The 27303-nt window shown below is 39.6% G+C and overlaps 3 protein-coding genes across 5 annotated transcripts in view; 2 read left to right on the forward strand and 1 right to left on the reverse strand.

Annotated features, from left to right (window-relative positions):
- Positions 1–263: 263 nt before the first annotated feature.
- Positions 264–10776, forward strand: si:ch1073-184j22.2 (dual specificity protein phosphatase 18). Of its 2 annotated transcripts, XM_067363561.1 has the most exons (5): positions 264–466; positions 6233–6368; positions 6473–6592; positions 8617–8719; positions 9974–10776. In XM_067363561.1, exon 5 carries the CDS (start codon positions 9978–9980, stop codon positions 10536–10538), a length of 561 nt encoding a protein of 186 aa, XP_067219662.1. In that variant the 5' UTR covers positions 264–466; positions 6233–6368; positions 6473–6592; positions 8617–8719; positions 9974–9977; the 3' UTR covers positions 10539–10776. The 2 variants fall into 2 exon arrangements, with proteins under 2 accessions (XP_067219662.1, XP_067219663.1); XM_067363562.1 differs by lacking the exons at positions 264–466; positions 6233–6368 and having other exon boundaries at positions 6561–6607.
- Positions 10777–14521: 3745 nt separating this feature from the next.
- Positions 14522–23213, reverse strand: si:ch1073-184j22.1 (erythroferrone). Of its 2 annotated transcripts, XM_067363565.1 has the most exons (9): positions 22713–23213; positions 22013–22247; positions 19674–19790; positions 19396–19510; positions 18073–18200; positions 17689–17800; positions 15735–15825; positions 15535–15613; positions 14522–14833 (listed from the first exon to the last, which is right to left on the reverse strand). In XM_067363565.1, exons 2-9 carry the CDS (start codon positions 22148–22150, stop codon positions 14735–14737), a joined length of 879 nt encoding a protein of 292 aa, XP_067219666.1. In that variant the 5' UTR covers positions 22151–22247; positions 22713–23213; the 3' UTR covers positions 14522–14734. The 2 variants fall into 2 exon arrangements, with proteins under 2 accessions (XP_067219666.1, XP_067219665.1); XM_067363564.1 differs by having other exon boundaries at positions 22013–23213.
- A 1075-nt stretch (positions 23214–24288) lies between these two features.
- mfn1a (mitofusin 1a) overlaps positions 24289–27303 on the forward strand; it is a 125459-nt gene continuing 122444 nt past the window's right edge. The window contains 3 exon segments of the mRNA XM_067363563.1: positions 24289–24403; positions 26631–26766; positions 27057–27219. Of these exon segments, the coding sequence (XP_067219664.1) occupies positions 24289–24403; positions 26631–26766; positions 27057–27219 (414 nt within the window).

Below are 27303 nucleotides of genomic sequence, written 5' to 3' on the forward strand. Positions count from 1 at the left end.
ATTTAACATTTGTTTACTGATCATGTTATTTTGTTTGTTTTTTAGTGTTATGGCTGGATGGTTAGGGTTAGGGTTATGCACGATTACCGTTTATTTTATGTTGAATTATTGTTGAGATTGTTTTCTTTTTGGTTGGATGTTGGACCAGAGTTGGCTAAGGGAGAACTGAGGCCACACCAAAGACAAAAAAAGAGGGACTAAGTAGATCATTGTCATGTTATAGTGTTGCCTGATTTGTTCTATTGGTATTACCCACTGTTAATATGATTGTTTGTTTTGTTTTTTTGTTGTAGATTTCTTTTTGACCTGACGGTGGCTGCGGGCTTGCCTTCACTGGTGGATGGCAGTGGTGTGGTGGTTTGGTCACTTTATTTTTTCTTTCCTTTTAGGTCTGCAGTGTGATGTGCCGTGAGCTGATTGCAGTGGGAGCACATTTGTCTGTACTCCATTTGTCTTCACATTCTAGGTAACCCGTGGCCATCTGTGGGTTTTGTTTATTTTTATTTGGTTTATTTGTTTACTTTTTTTTTCTTTTGTGGGAAATTGCATTGAAGGTCTGCTGCATCCTTTTTAAACATGTTAATGTGTTTTTCTTCGTAATTATATTATTTTCTTTGAATAAATGTTTGTTTATTGAAGCTTCACTATTGTCTTCTGCCTGATTATTTCCCTCTTTTGGGTCATGATGCCACACACACATATATATATATTATATTATATACACAGGAGGCGGAAGAAGAAGAGGAGAGGGTAGATATAAATCGCCCTATGTAGCTGGGGAATCGATTACAAACGCAACGGTGTTTACAATCGATCACCCACCTCACTCTTGCTTCTTCCTCCTCCCGTCTGTCTGGGTTCAGATACAAATCTGGACGGCTAGGGGTTTTTCCATGCCCTCCCGATCTCAAACGAGGAGATCAGAAGGGAATGGAAAGTCATGGAAGCCGCTGCATTAATGGACAGAAAGGAACCGTTCGTCGAGCCATCCGCGCGCGGCCCCTTTCTTAACGCGCTCTCACGGCAGCTGCAGCCCGCCGAGAAGCTCGTCCCAAACACACAGCAGCTCCGCACACAGCCAGAGGAGTGCTCGCGCCGGACACAATGACGTCAAACAGAAACGTCATCGTCACCCAGTCATCCCCGTCAGCCGCAGGGAAGCAGAGAGAGAGAGAGACAACTTTCTCAAACTTCCCAACAAACTCATCTGCGAGCCCTATGATCGCAGCCACCGTATTGCCTCAGCAAACGGGGCCAGTACCATAAGGCACAGATGCAGACACCTCTTCCCTCGGGAAGAGTGTCAAACGAGAACGGAGCGTCCCGAAAAGGGAGATGCTCACAGTAAACAACACACAAACACAGACAGCGCCCTCAAGCACCGTGTATGCTCGCTCCTCTCCAGACAGAAAAACGCCCAAAAAATGTGAATATAAGTGTCAAACCCGGGGACACGAATAAACACATCCTTTTGAACGTTAGTAAGGCATATAAAAAAGTAATAATCAGATAAAAGTCGTAATCAGACAGAACAGGACCGAAAGACGATGAGATGTCTTCTGTCTCTCCAGGCGCTCCCTTTATACGTCCGGGTCGCGCCGTATGACGTCATAGGCTGTTGCCGGCCAACACTTACACATAGACAAACGTGCAGCAAATTCCACAACACTTACAAATAGACAAACGCGCTGCAAATTCCACAACACTTACAAATACACAAACGCGCTGCAAATAGGACTGCTCATAATGCAGATCAGAATGTTAACAAACAGAACGAAAAACTCACCTTTCAGGTGCACACCCCCTAAGAGTAAACATGACCAATCCCAGCCAGCAGTCCCAGACAGGTACGTCAATGTGTTCACACCAGATGGAAGACGAGGAGTAGAGCTTGGGTACACGGAGTACAGGTAAGTCACAAGAGGAGTCCTTGAGGTAAGCATCCAGGTAAGTCCTTTGATGCAAACGAGACCGGACAATGTGACTGTGTGTGAGTGTGTCTTAAGTAGTGCTGGTGATGAGCGTGCTGATGAGGTGCAGGTGACGGTAATTAGTATTCAGGATATGGTGTGCGCTGTGATTGGAGGGTGCTGGAGCCTGGCGTGTCTGTTCGGCTTCGTTCACGCCAGGCTCTGTGGGAAGAGGAACAGCAGGGTGGTGAGGTTTTAGGAGTGATACATGGAAGGCTGGGTGAATGCGATGATAGCTGAAGTCTGTAGGTGACTGGGTTGACCTGCTCCGTGATGGTGAATGGGCCAATGAACTTGGAACTCAGCTTACGGCAGGGTAGACGCATGCGGATGTCTCTGGTAGATAACCATACCATCTGTCTGGGTTGGTAAGCAGGGGCTTCAGAGCGTCGTAGATCCGCGACCATCCTGCGTCTACAAAGGGCCCGTTGTAGTTGGTGATGGGCTGAGTCCCAAACCCTCTCGCTCTCTCGGAACCAGTAGTCCACAGATGGTACGTCGGATAGTTCCCCAGACCAGGGGAACAGTAGTGGTTAGTAGCCGAGTACGCACTGGAAGGGTGTCAGGCTGGTAGTAGATTGGCGGAGGGAGTTTTGGGCGTGCTCGGCCCAACCCAGATAATGGTTCCAAGAGTCCTGGTGGCCATGGCAGAAGGTACGGAGGAAGCACCCAACTTCTTGTATCTTGCGTTCTGTCTGCCCGTTCGACTGCGGCTGGTATCCAGAGGAGAGGCTCACGGTCACACCTAGAAGGGAGAAGAAGGCTTTCCAGACCCGTGAGATGAATTGAGGACCTCTGTTGGATTCGATGTCTTCGGGGATTCCGTAGTATCGAAAGATAGTGTTGAACATAATTTCAGCCGTTTCCATGGCAGTGGGTAGGCCTCTTAGAGGAATGAGTCGACAGGATTTGGAAAACCTGTCTATGACCACGAAGATGCAGGTGAACCCGTTGGAGGCTGGGAGATCTGTCACGAAGTCCACTCCTAGGTGTGACCAGGGTCGGTTGGGAGCGGGCAGAGGAAGAAGTTTGCCGGATGGTAAATGGCGTGGGCTCTTGGACATGATGCATTCCTTGCATCCCTGCACGTACCTCCTGACGTCGTTGGCCATGTTGGGCCACCAGAAGCGCTCTTTCAGCAGCGAGAGGGTTTCATTGACCCACGGGTGGCCAGTGCCTAGTGAGGAGTGTGCAGAGTAGATCAGTGTGATGGAGTTGAGTGCTTGGTAATCGATGCATGGCAGCAAGCCTCCATAATTTTTCGCCACAAAGAAGAAGCTGGATGCAGCAGGGGAAGTTGATGGTCAGATATATGCCTGAGCCAATGCCTCCTCGATGTAATCCACCATGACCTTCTTCTCCAGGATGGATAAGGGGGTAAATCTTACCCCTTGGCACTGACTCACCCGGAAGCAGGTCGATGGCGCAGTCCCATGGCCGGTGTGGAGGCAGCTTGGAGTCTCTCTTGGGGCAGAATACGTCGCTGAAGGGGGCGTAACAGGACGGGATGTCCACAGATCGTTTCTCGAGGGGACTCTCAACGGATGTGGCACAGACTGGAAGGACGTTGGAGCGAGGAGACTTGGGAACAGGCAGGTTGGAGAAACACTCGGGAAAGCAAGTTTCGCCCCACTTCAGGACTTCTCCAGTGTTCCAAGAGAGGATGGGGTTATGTTACTGCAACCACAGGTGCCCTAGTATCACGTCAGCGGTGGAACCCTCCAGAACCAGCAGTTGAATGTACTCGTGATGCAGCACTCCGACTTGAAGATGTACAGGTTTCGTGATACGGCTGACTCTTCTATTACTCACAGGTCTGCCTGTTATTGAGTGGATCTGATAAGTAGTCGATGTGTTCTTGGTCTTGATGTTGATGTTGAGCTAATGACAGAGGGCGCCGGAGATGAAATTTCCCGCTGACCCAGATTCGATGAGGGCTGATACTGGAAGAGAAACATCGGCAGCAGTAAGAGTTATAGTCATGGTGAGTGGCTTTTGCGTCTGGAGAGCAGAGATAATGGCACTCACCATGGCGCATGGAGGACGTGTAGGACATGAGGAGAGTAATCCACAATAGAGACAAGTTCTGGGTCAGCCTTCTCTGTCTTTCAGTTGGAGTCAGCCGTGATGATTCTACTTGCATGGGTTCTTGGGCTGGTTCTGGGGCGTTGATGGATTCTGGCCGGCAGAGGACGGTGTTGTGGAGGCTCTGACCCTGGTGCTCTTTGAGACACGACTGCATACGAGTGGCGAAGCATATCGACAGCTGGATGAAGCGTTCGAGCCTGATGGTGTCCTCGTATGCAGCGAGATGCAACCGTACTCCAGGATTCAGTCCTTGACAGTATGACGTTGTGGCGAGGGGGGCGTGGTTCAGCGAGGTCTGCAACCGGAGAGAATAGCGGAAGACGCTTGGTAAGTGAGTGAGTTGAATGCAAATCACGAACACCTGTTTCTCGTTCTAGTGATTGGCGGGGAGACAGGTTAAGACGCCGTGAAAAGCAGGAGTGTGTGAGAGAGAGGGGAACTGCTGACTGAGGCACAGCGCATTGCATGGAGTGAAGCCCTTGTGGATTGTGTCTACCGAATCTTGGAGTGAAGCCCTTTGTGGATTATTTGTGTTGTTGTCGCTGTGCGTTGCACAGTCTTTCTGTTGAACTTTGTTCTCAATAAATGCTGTCAGCAGTTGTTCGCCATCCCCGACCGCTTCCTTCCCATACAAGAACTTTAACACTACTACAGACGTCAGCAACGCTTGTTCATTCCATCCGCTCCAGGCAGCGAGCGTTCTGAACTGCAGAGCATATTCATTAACAGACAACTTTCCTTGTTTCAAATTGTACAGTTTCTCACCGATAGATGAATCCCAGGATGGTTTTCCAAACACTTCCCGGAAGTGTTCAACGAAGTCGGAATATGTCTGCGTTACAGGATTGTTTTGCGACCAGATGGAATCGGCCCACTGTAGAGCTTTGCGGGAAAGTTGTGAAATGAAGAATGCTACCTTGGAGTAGTCAGTGGGGAACAGGTGTGGTTGCATCTCCAGGGTCAGAGAGACTTGCAGGAGGAAACCATTGCAGTCCTCTGCTGAACCAGAGTAGGGTGCCGGTTTGGCCATGGGACTGGTGTACGCTGGCAGTGATGCGGAAGTGATGGCGGGAGCTGGAGCTGGCGGTGGCGCTTGTGAAGGTGGTTGCACATTGAAAGTGCGACAAAAAGCATCCACCAATTCCTGGAAGGGATCCGGTTGACTCATGCTTGTGTTCCGCTGTTTAGGTCCGGTCTTCTGTTACAACAGGACCAGTAGGGAGACAGAAGATAGGTTAACGGGTTGTTTATTGAACACAAGCAGAGTATCTGGATGACAACAGGTGAGTAAACAGATGCAAGTTCGTGACTGATGAATGGTATGGAGAATGACACAGTCCTTTTGTGGTTGCAGAGTGACAATGGAGAATGATACTTGCTGAATGGAGTAGATGACTTCAGACAACACTTCACACCAGATGGAAAATGAAGAGTAGAGCTTGGGTACACGGAGTACAGGTAAGTTGCAAGAGGAGTCCTTGAGGTAAGCATTCAGGTAAGTCCTTTGATGCAAACGAGACCGGACAATGTGACTGTGTGTGAGTGTGTCTTAAGTAGTGCTGGTGATGAGCGTGCTGATGATTAGTATTCAGGGGATGGTGTGCGCTGTGATTGGAGGGTGCTGGAGCCTGGCGTGTCTGTGACAATATCTCTTCTCATTTTTTTTTTTCAATACGTATGGGCCACAAGAGAAATATTAAGAAATAAATTAAGGTTAAATAGTGTTATCAGAACATGTTGAAGTAGAGCTCTCATCGCTGAGTTTTACTTTCACTTTAGCTGAGTTTTTCTATTTAGCTAATCTCATCACGTCGGTTATGCATGATGCACTATAAATTATTGCGGGGCAAATTAAATTTATAATTTAATTCTAAAAGTAACCTAATCATTATTGTCACCGTCATCATCATCATTCAGATCATCGCAGAAGGACTTGAGATCGCTGGGCCTGGTATGTGCTATTTGCAGCGTATTTGTCTATTTGTAAGTGTTGTGGAATTTGCAGCGCGTTTGTCTATTTGTAAGTGTTGTGGAATTTGCAGCGCGTTTGTCTATTTGTAAGTGTTGTGGAATTTGCAGCGCATTTCACTATTTGTAAGTGTTGTGGACTTTTGCAGCACGTGTTGCCAAACTGATGAATTTTCTTTATTTGCATGTTTTTTCTTCATTTCCAGCACGTTGAGCTCTCTCGGCCACCATAGATATGGAACATTTAGGCCCGGTTTCAGAGACAAGGCCCTGCTTCTACCTATAAAGATACATTTTGGTTGAGCGGATCACAAGTGGATGAGAAAGACACATTTGCATGGGGTATTTTAATCTGTCTCTTTCACTTTCAACCATTTATGTCCTGATTTATTTGAGGGGAGGGTCTATGGGTGGCTAAATGTATGTTTTTTTTTTTTTCTTTTTAGATCTTTTGATCGAATGGACAAAATAAGCTCTAGCAATTTACATATGAATGCACCCATGATGACGGAAGAACATACAGAGAGCATCAGCTTTCGTTTCTGCTACAGACCATGCTGAACGCAGTGAGTGGTGGAATGGTGAGAGAACATTGTGCTTGGTAAATTTTTCTTCAAACCAAACTTAGGTCTTCACCCAAAAATGAAAATTTGATGTTTATCTGCTTACCCCCAGGGCATCCAAGATGTAGGTGACTTTGTTTCTTCAGTAGAACACAAATGATGTTTTTAACTCCAACCATTGCGGTCTGTGAGTCGTATAATGCATGGCAATGGGAACTCCATCTATAAGAGTAAAAAAACATGCACAGACAAATCCAAATTAAACCCTGCCGCTCGTGACGACACATTGATGTCCTAAGACACAAAATGATCGGTTTGTGTGAGAAACCGAACAGTATATCATTTTTTACCTCTAATACACCACTATGTCCAACTGCCGTTGAGCATCCGGTGTGTAGGTCTGAAAATGTGCTCTGATGCCGGAAGCTCTGCTCGCAAGTAGAACGTCAATGAGTGCGAGAGATCATTTCCGTTGTCAGAGTGCATTCAGACCTACACACCGGATGCTCAAGGCAGTTGGACATAGTGGTATATTAGAGGTAAAAAATTATATAAATACTGTTCGGTTTCTCACACATACCGATCACTTTGTGTCTTAGGACATCAATGTGTCGTCACAAGCCACAGGGTTTAATTTGGATTTTTCTGTGCATGTTTGTTTTTTTTTACTTTTATAGATGGAGTTCCCATTGCCATGCATTATATGACTGACAAACGGCAACGGTTGGAGTTAAAAATCATCATTTGTGTTCTACTGAAGAAACAAAGTCACCTACATCTTGGATGCCCTGAGGGTAAGCAGATAAATATCAAATTTTTATTTTTGGTTGAACTATCCCTTTAAAATCCTGTCTGTCTAGCGCGCTTTCAACAATGTTTATGCATTAGTCTGTAGGCGGAGAGTAGGCGTTTTTAGTGGCTGTTCAAACACATTCCACCACATGAGCGTTTCCACTACGAAAGCAATCCGGTCGAATGCGTTTTCGACTACCTCTGGAAGTGGTCGAAACTGGATAAGCTCAAATTGTTTTACACCCCATTTACACCTGTATTTACTTAGCGTTGTTCACTTGTGATGTGACCGACCAAAATGCATCTTAATACCAGGTGGAAACAGGGCCCAATTCGAACATTTAAGTAGCTTTTACAAACGTGTCTTAAAAAACATTACTGGTGTGCATCTTGAGACAAAACAATGGCACTGACATATTTTAAGATATGTCAAGTTTTCAGTTAACTAGCTTTCGGTTAAGACTGGTCAAACACGCATTTTAGTCTAGGACTAGGCATAAGCTTTGTCTGTGAAACCTGCCATTGGTCTAATTAAGAAGAAATTGAGCATTTCTGTTCAGTAGAAGATTCGATATAATGAAACCCTTCAATGTTCATAGAATTAATAAAGAAAAGTCACACCTTATACAATTCTTAATTTTAATCTGAAATCTTAAAATTTATAAAATGAAATGGTCTGACTCCAAGCAAAATTTTTCTCACTTTCAAAATAATTTCAAGCTTTATTGTTTTGTTTTACATAATTGTAAACGTAAAAAGACAATTAGAGCTTATAACAAGGTAAGCAGGTGTGATATTGTTGCATAAAGTGGCACCCTTTTCCTTTTTTTATTTATTTACTTTCTGTTATTGTTGTATTGCACTGTTGTTTATAGCATGATTAAAGAAAACAAATATTTAATATATAACAAATACAAACATTTCATAAATTGATATGCTTTTTAATATTAATGGTTTTTATTGTTGACAAAATGTCAGTAGTTATTTTTATTTTGCTTCATTTTATGTTTCTCTTACATGTCAGGATTAGATCTATCTATATCTAATAAAGGCTTGAATTGCATATGAGTTTGAATTTAAGTATACACAAGTCTTCTTTTTATACATTTCCAAAACATGACATTTGAATTACTGGTTGGGTTTCATAAACAGATAGGCTGTCTGTCATGAAGACAAGAAGCTAATTCCCCACAGGCAGAGGGAGTTTAAAATTAATCTCTCTCTTCATTGGCCAGTTGTCTTCAAAGCCTTTTTAGGGTTTGAACGTATCAACAGGAGATCTCCCCTGCACTGTAATGTCGAGCTCAAATGTGAGAGAGACACACACCAAGGGACCAGGTCAGTTACTGAAATAAGCCTTAAAACACTGTGCACAATAAATAAACACAGATCAATACTATTTTAATTATACTTGATTAGTACAGAAGATGTAGAAATGTAATCAAATTTAGTGCACTGACAAAATTTTTTTATAAACTATGCATGTGACCCAGGTGCATGTTATACGTAGTGGAAAGTTCATATAAAACACTCACGTGTCTATTTAGCTCACTGCACGACTGTAGTTATGTAGTCGGCAACTGGTAGGAAAATGCCTTTCTACTCATTCTAACTTGTGTTATTAAAAATACATTAACAATGCAATTCATGCATATTATGACTTTAATACTCATCTTCTATGATGAGCATCTTCGACTGTATGTACACAAAGGTATTTCATGATATTTTTGCCTGTTGTTTTGTGCCTGATGAAGACCTGTTGGATTTAAACTGTGTTTTTAAAAATTTTTTTTCCTTGAAATTTCCTATAAAAATGATATGTTTCACAAAACCATATAAATCTAACATGAACACATTTCTAAGAACTTGGCACATGTGTTTTAAACATGATTTTAAAATATTTTTACTTCCTTTATCTTATATTTTCATTGACCTTTATACATTCGTGATTTTTCGAGAACAATTGCAGCTGCTTGTATTATTAACTATTTATAACAGGGGTTTTCTCAACTCTGGCCCTCAAGGTTCACTTTCCTGCAGAGTTCAGCTCCAACCTTGATTAAACTCACCTGTCTGTAACTTTGTAATAATCCTGAAGACCTTGATTAGCTTGTTCAGGTGTGTTTGATTAGGGTTGGAGCTAAAGGAATGTTCACGGCATGACTTAATTACCATAATTACAGTACAAGATTCCAATTTATAAAAAGCATCCATGTCTTTGTAGTGCTCATATTTACACCTTGTAAGCTGGGAATTTTCTGAGAGCTCCTACTTGTACTACACAACTGCTGTACCACCCGACTGCCGCAAATTGATTTAGGTATTGATAGAGTAGAACGTGACGTGTTTTCATCTTTAAATTATGGTAATTACAACATGGTGTGAACGCAGCATAAGCTCTGCAGGAGAGTGGACCTCGAGGACCAGAGTTCAGAAATTTATAAATACTATATTGACTCAAAATAATAATAATAAAAATAATAATACGTAATAAGTATAGCTTAAAGCTCAAACTGGTTATAAACTGTCTGGTTGTTGGTTGTTGTTTTTTATTATTATATTAAAAAAATAATATTATTTTTTATCATGCAGCCTTATGTCAATATCACAGATAACACCAACCCTCTTCCTGAGCGGGGCTGATGCTCCTATGAATCAGGCACTTATGACCCGCAAAGGCATTACACTCATTGTGAACGTGACCCTGTCCCACGCCTGCCCTGTCTACCCAGGTGTGAAGTGCATACGTGTTGCAGTGTCCGACCTTCCAAATGCCCGTCTGGGTGATCATTTTGACCACGTTTCAGCTCGAATCCACAACAACAGAGCCGGAGGAACCCTAGTGCACTGCGCTGCGGGCATGAGTCGCTCACCTGCTTTAATAATGGCCTACCTCATGAAGTACAAAGGAGTGACTCTGCGGCAGGCACATAACTGGGTTAAAGACAGTAGAGCCTACATCAGCCTTAATACAGGATTCTGGACCCAACTTCTGGACTATGAGAGGAAACTCTATGGTAAGAATACTGTGAAGGTAGCTGAACCACTGGATCCAATGCCCAAAACACCAAAACTACCTTCCAAGAATAACATGAGACAATGTCCTCCATCATCGAGGCTGAGCCGGCTTAGAAGATTCCCCTCTTTGGCACTTTAATCAACAGTAGCAAAAACAGTACTCTTTGCCAAAAGTGGACATTAAATGTTCCATAAACATATTGTAAGGGCAGTGAAAATATCACATTGGATCAACATGACCTATGAAACAGACCATATCAGTACTACAGCATGTCTGAATGTTTTGTTTTTCCACCAGCATTGGATTGTTCCTCCTGGTTTCTAATGCAATTCACTTTCAAGAAAGTTTATTCACTTTGTTTATTCCTTTTTGATGTGGCCTGGCTGGAATTCCAGGAATAAATGAAATGTTGAAACTTAGTATGTTGTGTTATTTATCCAACAGAGGACACTGTTGGAGCATCAATCTCATACTATGCAAGAAAAGGCATAGGGTTAATGAATGGAAGACTCAATAGAAAATTGAAATCAGTTTTGAACATCTTTATCTCAATCAATCTAAAGCTAAGTTTGCCTGAATTTCTATAATGTGCATGAGATACAAGACTTTTATTTATTTTTTTACTTTCAAACAAGACTATTACAATTTTACATTGTATTACAAAATATTACAATTTCATTTTCAGTTTTTTTTTTAAATTATACTTGAACTTCAAACTCAAATTGCAGTTCTGCATTCTGCTTGCTTTCAATTTTGCAATTCAACTCTCAGTTGCAAAAACCCTGCTCACAAAGAGATATTTATTATGTTGTATTATTATTATTATTATTATTATTATTATTATTATAAATTTCTATATTATAGAATTGGCCCTGTGACACAAGGTGAGCGTCTCAATGAGACAAAAAAAGTCTCAGGTTATCATTCCTCACCTTTATAATACAGGTTTATCTCTCACAATCTTTCTTTTAATCATGTGTGTTTAGTGCTTTTGGCAATGTTTTGTTGGTGCTGAGTGAGGGGAGCGAAGTTGTAGACATGCTTCTTTGAAGGGGGTGAGTGAATGTGTTGAAAGCTGAGAAAGACAGGATGGAGTGGGAAGAGTCAAAATGTCTTGGATGAAAAAGGCACTTATTTATCCTAAAAAAAAAAGAAAAAAAAAAAAAAAAGCCTGCCATCTTGTGCAATTAACAGGAAACAAGTTGCCCAACTATGTTTTGGGATAAAGTGAAGTGTTTGTGTGTACTGGCCCATGTGTTTCTTATCTGTTTGTTAACGAGACACTGCTTTCAGTGAACCCATCATAGGATAAATAAGCATGTCATTACATTACACTCATTTATCTTTCTGCACATTATTTGACAGCAATCCATCCTTGTAAGGTAATGCAGTCTGACCACAAAAGCTATGTTAGATGTTTCCCTGGAAGGTATAGCAGAGCATTCATTGTGTGTGTGTGTGTGTGTGTGTGTGTGCATGCATGTGTGTGTGTGTCTGTTTTCATGATTTATGAGGACACAAATTTGTATAATGACATGGGTATTACACTGGTATTACAACATAAACATGCAGAATGTTTTCTGTGATGGGTAGATATAGGAGTAGGGATAGTGTAGGGGGATAGAATGTACAGTTTGTACAGAATAGGGCACAGTGCCAAACACCAGGCGCCACTCTTCCAGCATGATGACCTCATCCCCTACTGGAACATATCGTCTAAATGCATCATCATTGAATGTAGTGTTTGTGTCTTCGTTCATTCACAATGAAATTTACAAGCATTACCAAATAATACTAACATTTTTATCTTAATTGTGTAATAAATGTAGCTTTATTTTTATTGCTATGCTGTGGAAAAGAGACCTAAATAAGTTGCTGTTGGTTTTAGTTTTTTCTCTTAAGATTTTCATGCAAGTCCGCCCCACTTATCCTGCAAATGTGGTAGTAGTTGCTTTATTAGTGGCATACACAAAATCACAAGAATTAAGATATTTGTTGAAACATTTGTCGCCTTTGGCATGCTTAGTTGGGAACTCTTAATATTCAGCAATATTATTGATTTGACTGCACTGACACCATGATGTCTTGTCAGTTACGCTTGTTTCATAAGTTGAATATGGAAGACGTAGTGCTTAGCCTAAGCGTTTTGAACCGAGAGAGGCGTTACACACTTTTTACATAAGTTGAATACAGAAGGCGGTCTGGAGGAAGCTAGTTATTTTACTTTATATTTATATTTACTTTATTTTACTTTATTAACCCCCCGGAGCCATGTGGAGTATGTTTATGATGGATGGATGCATTTTTTTGAGCTACGAACAGGCTGTTTCCGTGCACTGCCATTACAAAGCTTGGGAGCATCAGGGTGATTATTAATATATCTCCAATTGTATTTGTCTGAAAGAAGAAAGTCATAGGATGGCTTGAGGGTGAGTAAATCATGGGGTAATTTTCATTTTAAAGTGAACTAATCCTTGAACTGAGCTGGACAATGACATTTTGTGTTGTTTTCTACAGAGCTGTTTTATAGATGAATTACACTCATTCCATAATTGATGAACTACTACACAGTTATTGAAGAAAACTGAATCAACATTGAACTGACTTCTGCTGAATAATGACAATTTTTTAGAGCTGCTTTACGGCAGAGTTGAATTCTGTTTGCGTCATTTATCATCATTTTCCTGTTTATTACTGTAAAGCTGCTTTGAAACAATCTGTAATGTATAAAGTGCTATAAAAATAAAGTAGACTTGACTTGACGGAAATGTTTCTGTTTTCCAAAAGGTTCAGTAATAAATTGCAAAACATGAAAATCTTTAATACAACAGGATGCTTAAAATGCATGTTGAAACACTGTACTATGGAGCACTGCACATAACATGCAGGGAACAAAATGAATTGTGTGCACGATTTACTAATTCATTCACTCGATTTAGTAAATTGAGGGAATGGATTAGTAAATCGTGCACATGATTTATAAATCGAGGGAACGACTTAGTAAAGTGTGCTCACAATTTAGCCTACTAATTTATCCTTTTCCTGTATGTCATGAGCGGGGGCCCGTACTTTCTTCAGTAACAAGGCACTTTATATAACAAGGCAATTTATATAAATCACTATATTCACTGAAATACATTCCCAGAGCAGGTTTCAGCAGTTATATAAGTATTTATTGCAAATATACACAAATATCAATATTGTTTCAAAAAGCAAATGCAAATAAATAAAACTTCAACCCTGTTAAGAATGGAATACATAAACATACCACATGAAAAAAATACATACACCTCTATGAACAGATTAAAATTTCCATTTTTTTGGAAAAAAAAAAATAGCAGTGCAACCCTACTGCAACAATGCAAATTTGCAATTCAAATGTTAAAGGATTAGTTCACTTTTAAATAAAATTTCCTGATAATTTACTCACCCCCATGTCATCCAAAATGTCTTTCTTTCTTCAGTCGAAAAGAAATTAAGGTTTTTGATGAAAATATTCCAGGGTTATTCTCCTTATAGTGTACTTCAATGGCCTCCAGACGGTTGAAGGTCAAAATTACAGTTTCAGTGCAGCTTCAAAGGGCTTTAAACAATACCAGACGAGGAATAAGGGTCTTATCTAGCGAAACGATTGGTCATTTTCAAAAAAAAAAATACAACTGTATATGCTTTATAAACACAAATTAACGGCTTGCATGTGCTTCCACTTTCCGTATTGCTCAAAACGCTTATTTCGTATGTCCTACGCCTTCCCTATTCTATTCTAAAAAAACTAAACTGGCGCCGCTTTCGTTCCGTAAGTAGAATAGGGAAAGCGTAGGACATACAGCATAAGCGTTTTAGAGAATACGGAAAGCAGAGATAATTTGTGTTTATAAAGCATATACAGTTGTATTTTTTTTCGAAAATGACCAATCGTTTTGCTAGATAAGACCCTTATTCCTCGTCTGGTATTGTTTAAATCCCTTTGAAGCTGCACTGAAACTGTAATTTCTACCTTCAACCGTCTGGAGGCCATTGAAGTCCACTATAAGGAGAATAATCCTGGAATGTTTTCATCAAAAACCTTAATTTCTTTTCGACTGAAGAAAGAAAGACATTTTGGATGACATGGGGGTGAGTAAATTATCAGGAAAATTTTATTTAAAATTGGACTAATCCTTTAAAGATCATTATACACAAAGACTCTTTTTTTAGATGCTTGAAAAAAGTCATCCTTATGTAATTATTATTATAATATGTCCTGAATACCTCATCTAATAAAGTTGTGTATTTTGTCAGCACAGAGAAACTTGTCTTTTTTATAGGCGTTGGTTTGTGCTTTGTTGGTGTCCTCATATTCCAAAAAGGATGCCAGAAAACAGACTGTCTTGGAGAATTGTGAGTGCTGAGCCTGTCCCATTGTCAATGAGAATAGACACATACTCTCCAGCCTGTGAAAAAAAAAAAAAAAAAAAAATTATATACATTAATCAAGCTTTTTGCTATTTTATGGGTCAACAATATAAGATCGTCCTAATATAAGTTCCTAGATATGCACTCTTTGTAGCTATTGTTTGGTGTGTTAGTACACCATTTTTAAGAAGACTGTATATATAATGACATTGTCATTAATTATCAAGTAAAAAAAAGTTATCTATTTGCCTTACACCTTGAAAGTTTTTAAATGTATTTTTCAAGGTAAGAAGGTATTTTTTTGAATTCATAAATCATTAGGTTTTGGGTGGTTGTGCCACATGACACTTAACAAGCTGAACTAACCTTGCGTATCCTTGTCATAAAAAGTTAAAATTAAGATATTTTGAAAAGTCTTACTGACCTGCAGTCATGCATTTATAATGTGTTTTTGAATAAACTGAATAAAATAGCCAAAAAGTAAGCATCACATTATTAAAAGAGGGCAATGATGTATATGCATAATACTGGGGTTTTGACAGTGATTAATCATATTGTCAAGGGCCCAGAAGCAGAAGATGCCCCTGTGACACATCAGATTAAAAAGGTGCCCCAAATATGGTCCCAGGCCTTTGATTTCTGTCAGCATTATGGCACAAAGGATCCAGTAATCTGTATAATACTTGTTCAGTTAAATAGACATTTTATGATTTGTGGTAACCTTGTCAGTCAGTCGTACCTGTAGGTAAAGAGTACCGGTGAGGAGAATACTGAATACTCCTCCTGTAGCACTCACTCCAGTCACTGTCTCCAGAGACCTGCATCATTATAAACACATTAATCATGGTTTGGGACTCATTTGGTTGACTGACTGTGTGGTGTTAGAATAACAGTTCAAACGGTCAGTGCTATTCATTATAATGGACCAGTACTACTCACACATTACTCTGACAAAGAGACTCTATGCATATGGAAGTCTTGACACTGTCTCTCTGCCTGGCATTGGGCTTCTTCTGAGACTCATTGGATTCTAAGAAAACACACAAACACAGATACATGATGCAAAGTTAAAGGGATTGTGACAGGCAGGCTCTGTGTTCAGTAGTACAAGCAACCCCACCCGTTCCACTGAACTTTATCTAAGGGACAGACTGTTGGATAGGCCCAATTTACCACACACTCTCTAAGAAAAAACATGATGCAATCAGGAATAAGGCATTGCATGTGCTTCAGCTACAGAATGATCATATGAAGCTTATCTTTTATGTTTCTATCTGTCTAAAAGGAACAATTAAATGACCTGCCAGTGCATTTTGTTTAGCTTACAGATATATCCATTCATTGCAACAAATAAGTGTACTTACTGCTACATATGCAGACATTGTGCGTAAAAGCATAATATATTCATGATATAATACCTGCGTGATCCACTTTCTGGCAGATTTTTACTCCAACCCTAATCAAAAACACCTGTACAAACTAATCAAGGTCTCTGAGATTACTGAAAGCTACAGGGATGTGTGTTTGAACAGGGTTGGACAGAACTAAACTCTGCAGCATGTGCAACCAGTGGACATTATCCCATAAGGCCACAAGAGCTGGGGAGTCATCAAACTCAAAAAGAACTGTGAGCCAGTGTTCAAGGTTAGGATATCATACCTTTAGGGGTACAACAGCAACATTTTTTTTTTTTTTTTGCTATAAATTAGTGAATTTCCATTTATGCCTACAGCATAAGATGCTGGGATAGGCTCCACAATGGACAGTCTGTTTGTTTGAAGATAGATAGAAATTTAATTATTGAGAGAGTATATAACAAATCTGTATTCAAAACCACAGACTTGACTTATTAAACTTCACTATGGTAAACCAACAATATTTATTTCAATTTCAAACTGTAAAATCAGATTTCACAGGAAATTCTAGGCTTACATCATTCATTCTTGCTTTAACGTCATGTCAGTAAACGCAAAAGAAGGTCCAGCTACAATATTGTGTGTGCTAAGGAGTAGTTGTAGTTTGATTCTGCAATAAATAGTATTGTTTAGTACAGTCAAAACAGCAACCCTCACTGTCCTACAGGAAATCACTGTTTGTCAAAACAAAAAAATCTCAAACCGTTTTTGAATTAAAAAAAAAAAATCTGCATTCAAAAAGGGAAAGCAACAGAGCCTGATCCAAACAACAGTGGTAGATATGACTTTTTCTGATATATGCTTTGTTGGAAATTCTTCTTACTGTCAGTGGGTCTTAGTGCAGCATGACAGATCTGATATGATTTGGTGATCACCAATAACCATGTGGTTTCCTTAAACCATCAGATTCATCCGCACAGAAGAACCTCAGCTTAGGTTAAAGATCTACTCTGCAAGTAACAATTTTTTGATTCAACTACAGATGGCAATAGAGAGACTAAAGTTCGTAGTGAGTAGCTTTGAGGTATTAATATGTACTCTTTAGGCCAGGGATCTAATTCTAAACCTGGAGGGCAATGTTCAGCTCCATGCCAAACACACCTGCCTGTAATTTTCAAGTAATCCTGAAGACTTTGGTTAGAGTTTTCATCTAAACTCTGCAGAACAGTGGTCCAGTGGGTGTTTGAAGGTTTGAAGGTGCTGCCTGTGAATAGGTAGTCTAAAGGTACAATTTTTACACAATCTGACAATGTAAAGAAGGCACTTCAGTATACAGAAATTTAGATGCAATCTCTGTTTTAGGACTTAAAGTTTTAGAGCTTGTGATGTTGATATTCTCTCTTGTCTACGCACAAGATTATTTTCAAGTTTCAAGGGCATATTAAAGGCTATTTAGTTTAACCTAAGGGCTATTAAGTTTAAGGTTGATAACAAGTCTGAATATTGGGGGCAGGGGCAAAACATTTTGAACTACGTACCGAGTAGTAGACTAGCTGTGAGCTGATAGAACCCAGACACTGGAGCCGTGTACCGGCCACTGCTGGCGTTAAAGCCCTGCCCTCTCTGATGGAACTGCTCTGTGTTTAAAGGCTGTGGAAAACACACAGAAATGGAAATATTGAATATGCCATTGCCAATCTTATCCATTGCCAACCCTTCTCCACTGCTTTGCCAGCCTGTTTCACCATCAGCCAAAGCTAACATTACTGCTAAACCAATATATCTAGAAGCTAGGGCTTCTTCAAACAAATGAAAGCCTAATTGAGAGTTTAAATTTAATTTCACAGCTCTGGGGATACTATATCATAGTTAATGAATTAAGTAAATTGTTTCTAGTTTGGAAGGGATTATTTTCCACTCACAGTGTTGAAGGGCTGGAGCTCCTGCAGACTGCGACGGTGGACCAGCAGGTTATGGTGCAGTCGGCAACGGAAAGCCGTGGCCACACGAGGGGGCTGATCGCAGAGCAAACAGTAAGTTCCTACCATCTCTGAGTGGAAAGATAATGGCAAGATTGTAATGTTCCTTTGTTAAAAGCACAATTAATTCCCATCTGACTGCGTTGTTTAATGTGGGATAAGGTATAACCCAGTTGACTAGGCACCTTCTCAGACTCAAAAACACTGAAATACAGCCAGTAGAAAATGGTTGAGATAGTTTTTGACCGACACTTAGCTGCATATAAATTCATTCAACATTCAACATTCTCACAGTGAATAGAAGATGTAAATATTTGGAGTGTTTGAGTGTGTGTATGAGCAGAAAGAGTGGATGGAAGTGTAAAGGAATGAGAATGTTAGAATGTATAAGCGTACGGCGCCACTGCACTTTTCTGTGTGAATAAGAGCTTTTATGTTTTATATTGCTGTCAGAACAGCCTGCAGCTCACTGCACCAGAGCACAAACAGACCTGTGTCTGCTTTCCTGGCAATGCTCCAACACTCATTCCACACACACATGCACACACGCACAAAATCTGGAATCCATGGAATTCTTTGGCCAGGCCAAGTCAAATCCACGTCCTGGAAAATTACACCTATTAAGAGATCAGGCCAGCCTACAATCAGACTAGCAGCCGCCCCAACAAATGAGCATGACAACACACATCCCAAACATCAAGCAATGCTGAAAGTGACCTAGCCGAAACAAAAACACAAACACAAACAACCTGTTAGACCATTAAAACCAACATATTCAAATGTTTAACAAACTCTTTGAAAGGTGTTGATGTCAAACATTACTTAACCAGTTTAATTAATTTGTGAACTTGCAAATGGAGTCGTTGTGTAGTGTGAATCCATCACTCACTGTAGAACTATTGCCTTAGCACAAGTGAACTGAATCTTTAGATGGTGCACGCTGTAGACCAAAGGGCAACCTACAAATTTATACAAGTCACAATAGTGTTTATGAACAATATGAACACTATGGTTTTCAATCCTGTTGCTGGAGACCCACGTCTCTGTACATTTTCTATGTTTCTCTTATCTGACACACTCAGTTAGGTTCATGGAGCTCTCTCCTGACAAGCTGATGATCTGAATCCACTTATCAAATGGAATCTTAGCAACTTTTAGATTTTGCTCAGGTATGCCAGATGGATGTATCGAGATTTATTTTCTGTTTTGTATGGTATAATTGGTAATGGTGTGGGAATGGGCTTATGTCCACAAATCCCAGCATACCTTTCAATTTGACTTGGAAGTCCTGTATCAACTCTGCATGATGAGGCAGTAGGGGGCCTGGAGGACCAGGAGGCCCCTGGGGACCAGGAGGGCCTGGTGGACCTGGAAGGCCATGCTGGACGTATAGAAAGTTGAAAAAGTGAAGGATTAGGGACTTTCTCAGAGTAGACATGTTGTTATAGGCCTCATTAGGTTTATCTAAGTGCATATATCCATGCACTTATTCTATCTATTAATATTTTTGATGTATAGCAGGGTGTGTATGTAACAGAGATTACCTTGGATAGTTTTTTATTTCCTTTTGGTTTCTTATTTCCACCCTTGTTGGAGTTGTCCCTAAAGACTATCCATGTCCTGTGGGGGCTCACAATGGTTATGTCAGAGGATACAGTCTCCTGTAAAAGATAGGCATTTCAGGGCGTTAAACTATAAGAATATATATATATATATATATATATATATATTAGTGGTGGGCCGTTAACGGCGTTAACGCGAGACTCTTATCGGGCGATAAAAAAAATATCGCCGTTAATCTATTCTCAAAGTTGGGTTGGGAGCTGGGTCTATTCTACGCAAGCTATGATGACTTTCACCTTGATAGTTTAGCGCGGATGTATACCTAGCCGAACTGACCCTTCTCAAAGACCCGCCCCCCTTAGTTACTGTTGCTTTGGTCGACTGGTGCTGTCAGGCCCGTCACGTCACACAGTGATAAATGCATCACGGAGCAAAGAGGACACTGACAAGACAAAGCAGGTAACTTATGATATTTAACAAAGTCCCAGTTTTAAAACTGTAGTTTTTTAAGAAATTCAAACAATAAAACCCGTTTTCTTTAATGTGTCGTGACCATGGTCGTGACAGGTTGCTGTAGCGCCTCAGCTCAAGAGGCTCGTAAACTGATCATCTCTTACTACGAGTCCATTTATAGCATCAAATAAACATGAATGAACATGAGAAATGAGAATCAGTGTTGTTTCAAACGCGGAAAGATGTCAATATACAAAATATAATATACAAAAGTTTAACTCCACTGAGGTTAATCTTCTAACTCCTATCTGCTTTGTCGGACAAAATGGTGGATTACTTTTTAGTCATTTGCTGCGTTCCAATTCGCCCACTTATAGTACTACGCCCTAAAATATGTACTCTTTCTGTGAACAAAAAGTACTTACTTTTGAGTGTGTAGCAAAAGACTAGACAAGCTTTGGGACATACTATCACGTCATACAGTTGAGTCTTTGCTCTCTGTCGCATCCAGTCACCGTAAACTTCCCTGTCAATCATCTTACATCCTCCACATTTTATTTAGCTAATTTCCTACCGTATCGGAGAGAAATGCAGCACGTTGATCTGCAGTCGCGAGTCTTTCATGTGGAGAACTCTCCTCATATTAATGCATAAAGATGCATTTAAAACTTAATGGCCAATCAGATCTTTATAAAAGTCCACATTGGTATTTGCAGATGAAAAACGGATCCACACTTCGAAAATCTACCGGAAATAGTAGACCATCCGGGGACTTTTGGCATACTCTTTTCAACATACTATGCTTTGGCACACACTTATTTTAATCTCACATACTATTTAGGATGGATAGTATGGACATTGGGACGCAGGGACAATTTGGGTATCTCACATATTCTGAATGCCTTCGGCAGAATTCAAATGAGCCATTTTAATCTAGATTAATCTAGATTAATTTCAAAATTAATCTAGATTAATCTAGATTAAAAAAATTAATCTATGCCCACCTCTAATATATATATATATATATATATATATATATATATATATATATATATATATATATATATATATATATATATATATATATATATATATATATAACTGATCTAAAAAGAAACATCCCTTTTTCAAGATTCTTTATTTTAAATGTAATTTTGTAAAAAATAAATACATTTTACAAATGATTATTGGAAAGCTTGTCCTTAAGACAATAGCAGTTTACAGGTGGTAGACAATTAAGGCCACAGTTACAATAACTTAGGACACTACAGAGACCTTTCTACTGACTCTGAAAAACACAAGGAGAGCCACACCTGCGTGAATATGCCATAGTTCTGCTGCAGGGAGGCATGAGGAGTGCAGATGTGAACAGAGAAATAAACTGCAACGTCCGTAATGTAAGAGACCTAAGAGGCCAGTGTTACAGGGAGGCAGGAACCACATGTAACCATATGCAAGAACTGGTGCAAATCTGGTGCAGTCCAAGAGGATGAGAAGTACAGTAGTATTAAAGCATCTACAGACTACTTTTTTCAAGAACTCATTCCTTAATTTCTTTTCCTCATATATCTGTGAAATTTGTTTAGTTTATGTCTCAGTTGTTGGATCACTTCATGTTCATACAAATATTTAAACGTTCAGAAATTTGCTTAGAAAATTATATATATATATATATATATATATATATATATATATATATATATATATATATATATATATATATATATATATATATATATATATATATCATATGGTTCTCACACCCATAAAGTAAAATTTAAAGATTTGATGATTTACGAGATTCCACAGTGTCATTGTATAAGCCTTGACAGGTGTACAGCAGGTGTGTGTATGGCATTTGACTTACAGGGCTCTCAGTGCTGACTGTATTGTTTTCTTCCTGGAGCTCCAGACTCTCCTCACTCTCTTGTGTGGTGCAGAGAGTCAGCAGTAAACTCAGCAGCAAGGCCGTCAGTGCCCCTCTTGTCCCATGCGTGAGCTTCATGCTGCAGTGTCAGTAGGTAAGCGTCTAACTCACTCAACCCCTTCTTAGTATCTCAGTTCACAACTTCCATTCCAACAAAGAGATGTGACCAGATGTCCTGTGGGTAACACAATGAAATCGGTCCTTAGAGAAGAAGGATGTCCAAGAGTTGAGAGTGCTGGTTCTTCAAAGTGTGAAAGAGTCCTGTAGCTGATAGTGGAACTTGACTTGGAGAAGATGATTTGGTCTATGATCTACCAATGATCTACTTTAATTTCTGGGGTGGTTTTTGACATGGAGAAGAAAATTTGTTCTCAGATCAGTTCAAATTTTGAGTGTTCAGAGTTGTCCATAGGGCCTCACCACTCTACCCATTCACAGTCAGTCTGTCCCCTGTGACAGCCAAGATTCCCTGTGCCTCCTGACTATAGTCTAAACTCTCTAAGCTTGAGTTATGGATGTTCAGTGTATGTGTTATAGTCACCCACTGTGTGTAGGTGTGCATTCCATAAATACATGTGTGTGGTTATGTGAATGTATTTGTCGATTGTTAGTGTCTGTTGCTCAGTTGCGGTGTGATTACCTGTGATAAACCCTGTGTGTGGTATACTCAGTCTCTCTCTGTGGGTGGTATCTCCAATGCTTCTTTCTGTTGTAATAATGTTTGATTGCCTTCTGCTCTCCCTGGTGCCTTTGCACAGCTCCGTCTGTTTATATTTTCAGTAATTCCTTCAGTGATGTTTTTTTTTTTTTTTTTTTTTTTTTTTGCCAGTTGAGGTCCCCTTTGCCAGGCTCCAGTTTATTCCACGTATATGTCAGTAGCCCACTCAGAAAAGATTTTTCTGTTTTGAAGGGCTCCTTTTCGCGCTCCACTCTTTTTAGCTTCCTCTCAGACCAGACTCCTCCTCCTCTTCTAGTTTGTCCACTCCTCCTGATATCTGCTGTTGATATCTGTCACTTTGTCTTTCTTCAGCCTCCATGCCATTTATCTGAACTCTCAATTTATCTTATCTCTCCTTATCTCTCTCTCTCTTCTGCAGTGAGTTCCTTGGTCCCTTCTTTCATTTGTCTTGTGTTTAGCTCAGTTGTTTGCCTCTGCCAGCCCTTTCTCTCTCTGTCATCCTCAGCTGCAGGGTCCTAGTGCCTCTTTTATTTGTTCATACAGTGGTCAGAAATGCTCCTTCAAGATGATTTTAAGAGTGATAGAAATCTAACAGATTTAAAATGTCAGAAATAGGACAATGTTCATTTAGTCTCGATCCTAAATTTGAAAGCAGTGGGAGACATTTGGGTGTGGCAGAAATGTGCATTGCAGATATGCAGAATTGTACTGTTGAAATGATGACAGTTGAGATGAAAGTTGCACACTTTCACGTAGCAAACCACCACACCTCTCTTTTTATCAGTCTTCTGCTATTGCTTTTTCCTGGCTGAGAGAACAGCATCTGTGTGGTCTTTAGACTAGATGACTACTGGGCACAAAACTAATGAAGGTCTGTGAGCCTAACTAAGTGTCATTATTTTAAAAATTCAACCATTGGCAGAATCTCCTGGTACAATTCGTTCAAAATGATCAGGATAATCAGCACAATAATTTTGTATACATGTGTTTACAGCATAGTATAGAGGTAATTTTAAATGATTAAATTAGAACCAGTGCTGCAAATCATTAAAGCATGCACTGAAAATTGAAAAACCATACATTCATGGCTGCCAAACTAAACAATATAGATAATGCTATCTAACTCATTATGGAAATAGAAGTTTGTGGTTGGAGAAAGGTGAGTGGAAGCACATGTCTGCTTAATTAAGTCCTGGATAAGAGGATTTGAGGTCACTAGTCCTGCTCTGTAAAGACTTGCTCAGTATTGCCATCTCAATATCTTGTACATAGACAGACTTCTCTGATGGTTAAAGGTAAAAATGTTTTGGGTAAAGGTAAAATGCTTTTGAAAAGGTTTCATGTCCCTGTAATGAATATGCTCTTTGACCTCATTTGAGAAATGGCACCACTTGTACAGCTGTAATTCTTTTGTCAGATCGGGTGAGTACCAAAGTCTTTATATATAGGCTAGCGCTAAGCTTATATAACACTGTCACTGTGCTTTTATTCATCTCAACTGTGAATTATACTCACTCTGTACTTTCAGTATTTAAACATGGAGCAGGACAGTGTTTCACCACTGCAGCACTTTGTGGTGGCAAAGAGGACAATCAGTGCTATGTTTCACCAGTTGTTGGAGTTTGTTAGAGAGGGATCAGATTTTGTAGAGGGTAATATGGAATGATTAACTATTGCATGTGTGATTGATAGATATATTGTTATTGTTTAAATTATATATATTTAGTAATTAGTCTATTTCATTTACAAAAAGGTACCATGATATTACAATTTTTTTATTTAAGAACACTAGTGAAAATGCTTCCGTTTGGGCATTATCATTTAATTTACATAGTTTTCAATGCATAGTTTTCATTACAAATGATAGGATCAGCATAACATTTTAAGCAAATTGATTTAAGCAAAGTGATTTCCAACAAGAATGTCAAATTTGCGACATTGTGCACACAATGTCCCCCTTCTTTTAATGCACCTTAGACACTACACATAACATACAAAAAAAAAAAAAAAACGTAACTAATGCAACAATAGTGATGGTGGGTGAGTGGTGGTAATGGTGATGACAATGGTAATAAATGGGCATACACACACACACACACACACACACACACACACACACACACATGTTTGTTTTTGTGAAATGTGGGGACATTCCATAGACATAATGGTTTTTATACTGTACAAACCGTATTTACTATCCCCCTACACTACCCCTAACCCTAAACCTAACCATCACAGGAAACTGTGCACACTTTTACTTTCTCACAAAAACTCATTCTGTGTGATTTATAAGCCTTTTGAAAAGTGGGGACATGCTGAATGTCCTCATATTTCACCTTTTTTTGTAATACCCATGTCATACCCATGTCATTATACACATTTATGTCCGGATATTTCACAAAAACAAGTACACACACACACACACACACACACACACACACACACACACACACACACACACACACACACACACACTTACACATTTTTATTTCACTTCTGGAATTATAGAACTACTAGATTGTTGGTCACTGCACTATAATAGTCTGTACATCTGTCTGTCTGTCAATAAAAAAAAGAAATAAAAAAAAGAATGTCAAATTTGGACTCGTCTGACCATAGAACACTTTCCACTTTGAAATAGTACATTTTAAATGAGCCTTAACCCACAGGACATGACGGCGCTTCTGGGCCATATTCACATATGGCTTCCTTTTTGCATGATACAGCTTTAGTTGGCATCTGCAGATGGCACAGTGGATTGTGTTTACAAACAGTGGTTTCTGGAAGTATTCCTGGGCCTATTTAGTAATGCCATTGACACAAGCATGCCAATGAGTGATTCAGTGCCGTCTGAGGGCCCGAAGACCACGGATATCCAATAAAGGTTTTCTTCCTTGTCCCTTATGCACAGAGATTTCTCCAGTTTCTCTGAATCTTTTGATTATGCTATGCACTGCAGATGATGAGATTTGCAAAGCCTTTGCAATTTGATATTGAGGAACATTGTTTTTAAAGTATTCCACAATCTTTTTACACACTCTTTCACAGCTCTGCCATCTTTACTTCTGAGAGACTCTGCATCTCTAAGACATTCCTTTTATAGCTAATCATGTACAGACCTGACATCAATTAACTTAATTAGCTGCTAGATGTTCTCTCAGCTGAATCTTTTCAAAATGTCTTGCTTTTTCAGCCATTTGTTGCCCCCACGCCAACTTTTTTGAGACCTGTAGCAGGCATCAAATTTTAAATGAGCTCATTTAGTGGATAAAAGTGTAAAATTTCTCTGTTTAAACATATTGTTATGTTATCTATGTTCTATTGTGAATAAAATATTGGCTCATGTGAGTTGAAAGTCTTTTAGTTTTCATTTTATTCAAATTTAAAAAAACGTTCCAACTTTTCCAGAATTCAAGTTGTATTTCAGTTTTTTTTTTTTTTTTTTAATATGCAAAGTCACAAATATGTTTTTTGCAATAGAGTGTAGAGTGATGTGGAAAATTGTTTAAAGCACTTTAAGCCGCACACACACTTAACGATTGTAAGGCCAATTATGAATGTAAATTGATACTTATGACTCATCGCGCTCAAACACGTCCAGCCAGAGCCAGTTGCGTTCAGTCGGTGATTACAGTTGGTGTTCAAATTCCGAGTGTAAGTATGTAAATGTGCTTCAGTCGAAGGAAACAATCACTGTGTGTTGAGCACAGTCTTAGAATGTTTTAGCTAGTCGTTAAATGTGTGCCTGGGTTTAGGCTGCAAAATAACAAAATGAAAAAAAAAATACCTCTCACATAAGGCTATCTCTTTATCAGCTAAGACTGGTCCTGCACTTTACTGTATGATGGTATTTGATATATGTGTGTGTTTGGTACCCAGAGACGTGGAAGAGTGAGGATCTGGAGCATGTGGCTGAGGAAGAACAGTATCTGCAGATCCAGGCCTGCTCCAGGAAACTAACTGTCATCAAAGATGTGCTAGCCCGCAGACACATGAAGGTGGGCTTCTTTGGCAGGTAAAACAACAGTGGTCTAAGCTTATTAGTATGTAAACCAAACAATGACAACAAGCTGGCAGAATGAAATGGATCAATAATATTTTTAGTTTTTCAGCTGTTTAGCCAAAATCAATCAATTATTTTGGTATGCATAATTAATTTACACACAAAAGCAAGACACCAAAAATGGATTATTTGTGTACAGGCATCTTTCTCTCTCTATTTGTTCCTCATTAATTTGGGTTTGAGCAACTCTTGAATCAGAACATAAATACACAGTTTGTTACTGGATGCTATGTGTTTCTCAGGACCAGTAATGGAAAGAGTACAGTAATTAATGCCATGCTAAGGGAACGGGTCCTGCCCAGTGGAATCGGCCATACCACAAACTGTTTCCTGAGTGTGGAGGGCACAGATGGGGAGCATGCTTACCTTACCACTGAAGACTCTGAAGAGAGGAAAAGCATTGAAGTATGATGCAAATATCATGCAGTTTCCAAGCCTCTTTATGTTTGTAAACTGGTGTTATTTTGAGGTAATTATTTCATACTATAT

Source organism: Chanodichthys erythropterus, chromosome 16, assembly GCF_024489055.1.
Source record: "Chanodichthys erythropterus isolate Z2021 chromosome 16, ASM2448905v1, whole genome shotgun sequence".
Classification (NCBI taxonomy): domain Eukaryota; kingdom Metazoa; phylum Chordata; class Actinopteri; order Cypriniformes; family Xenocyprididae; genus Chanodichthys; species Chanodichthys erythropterus.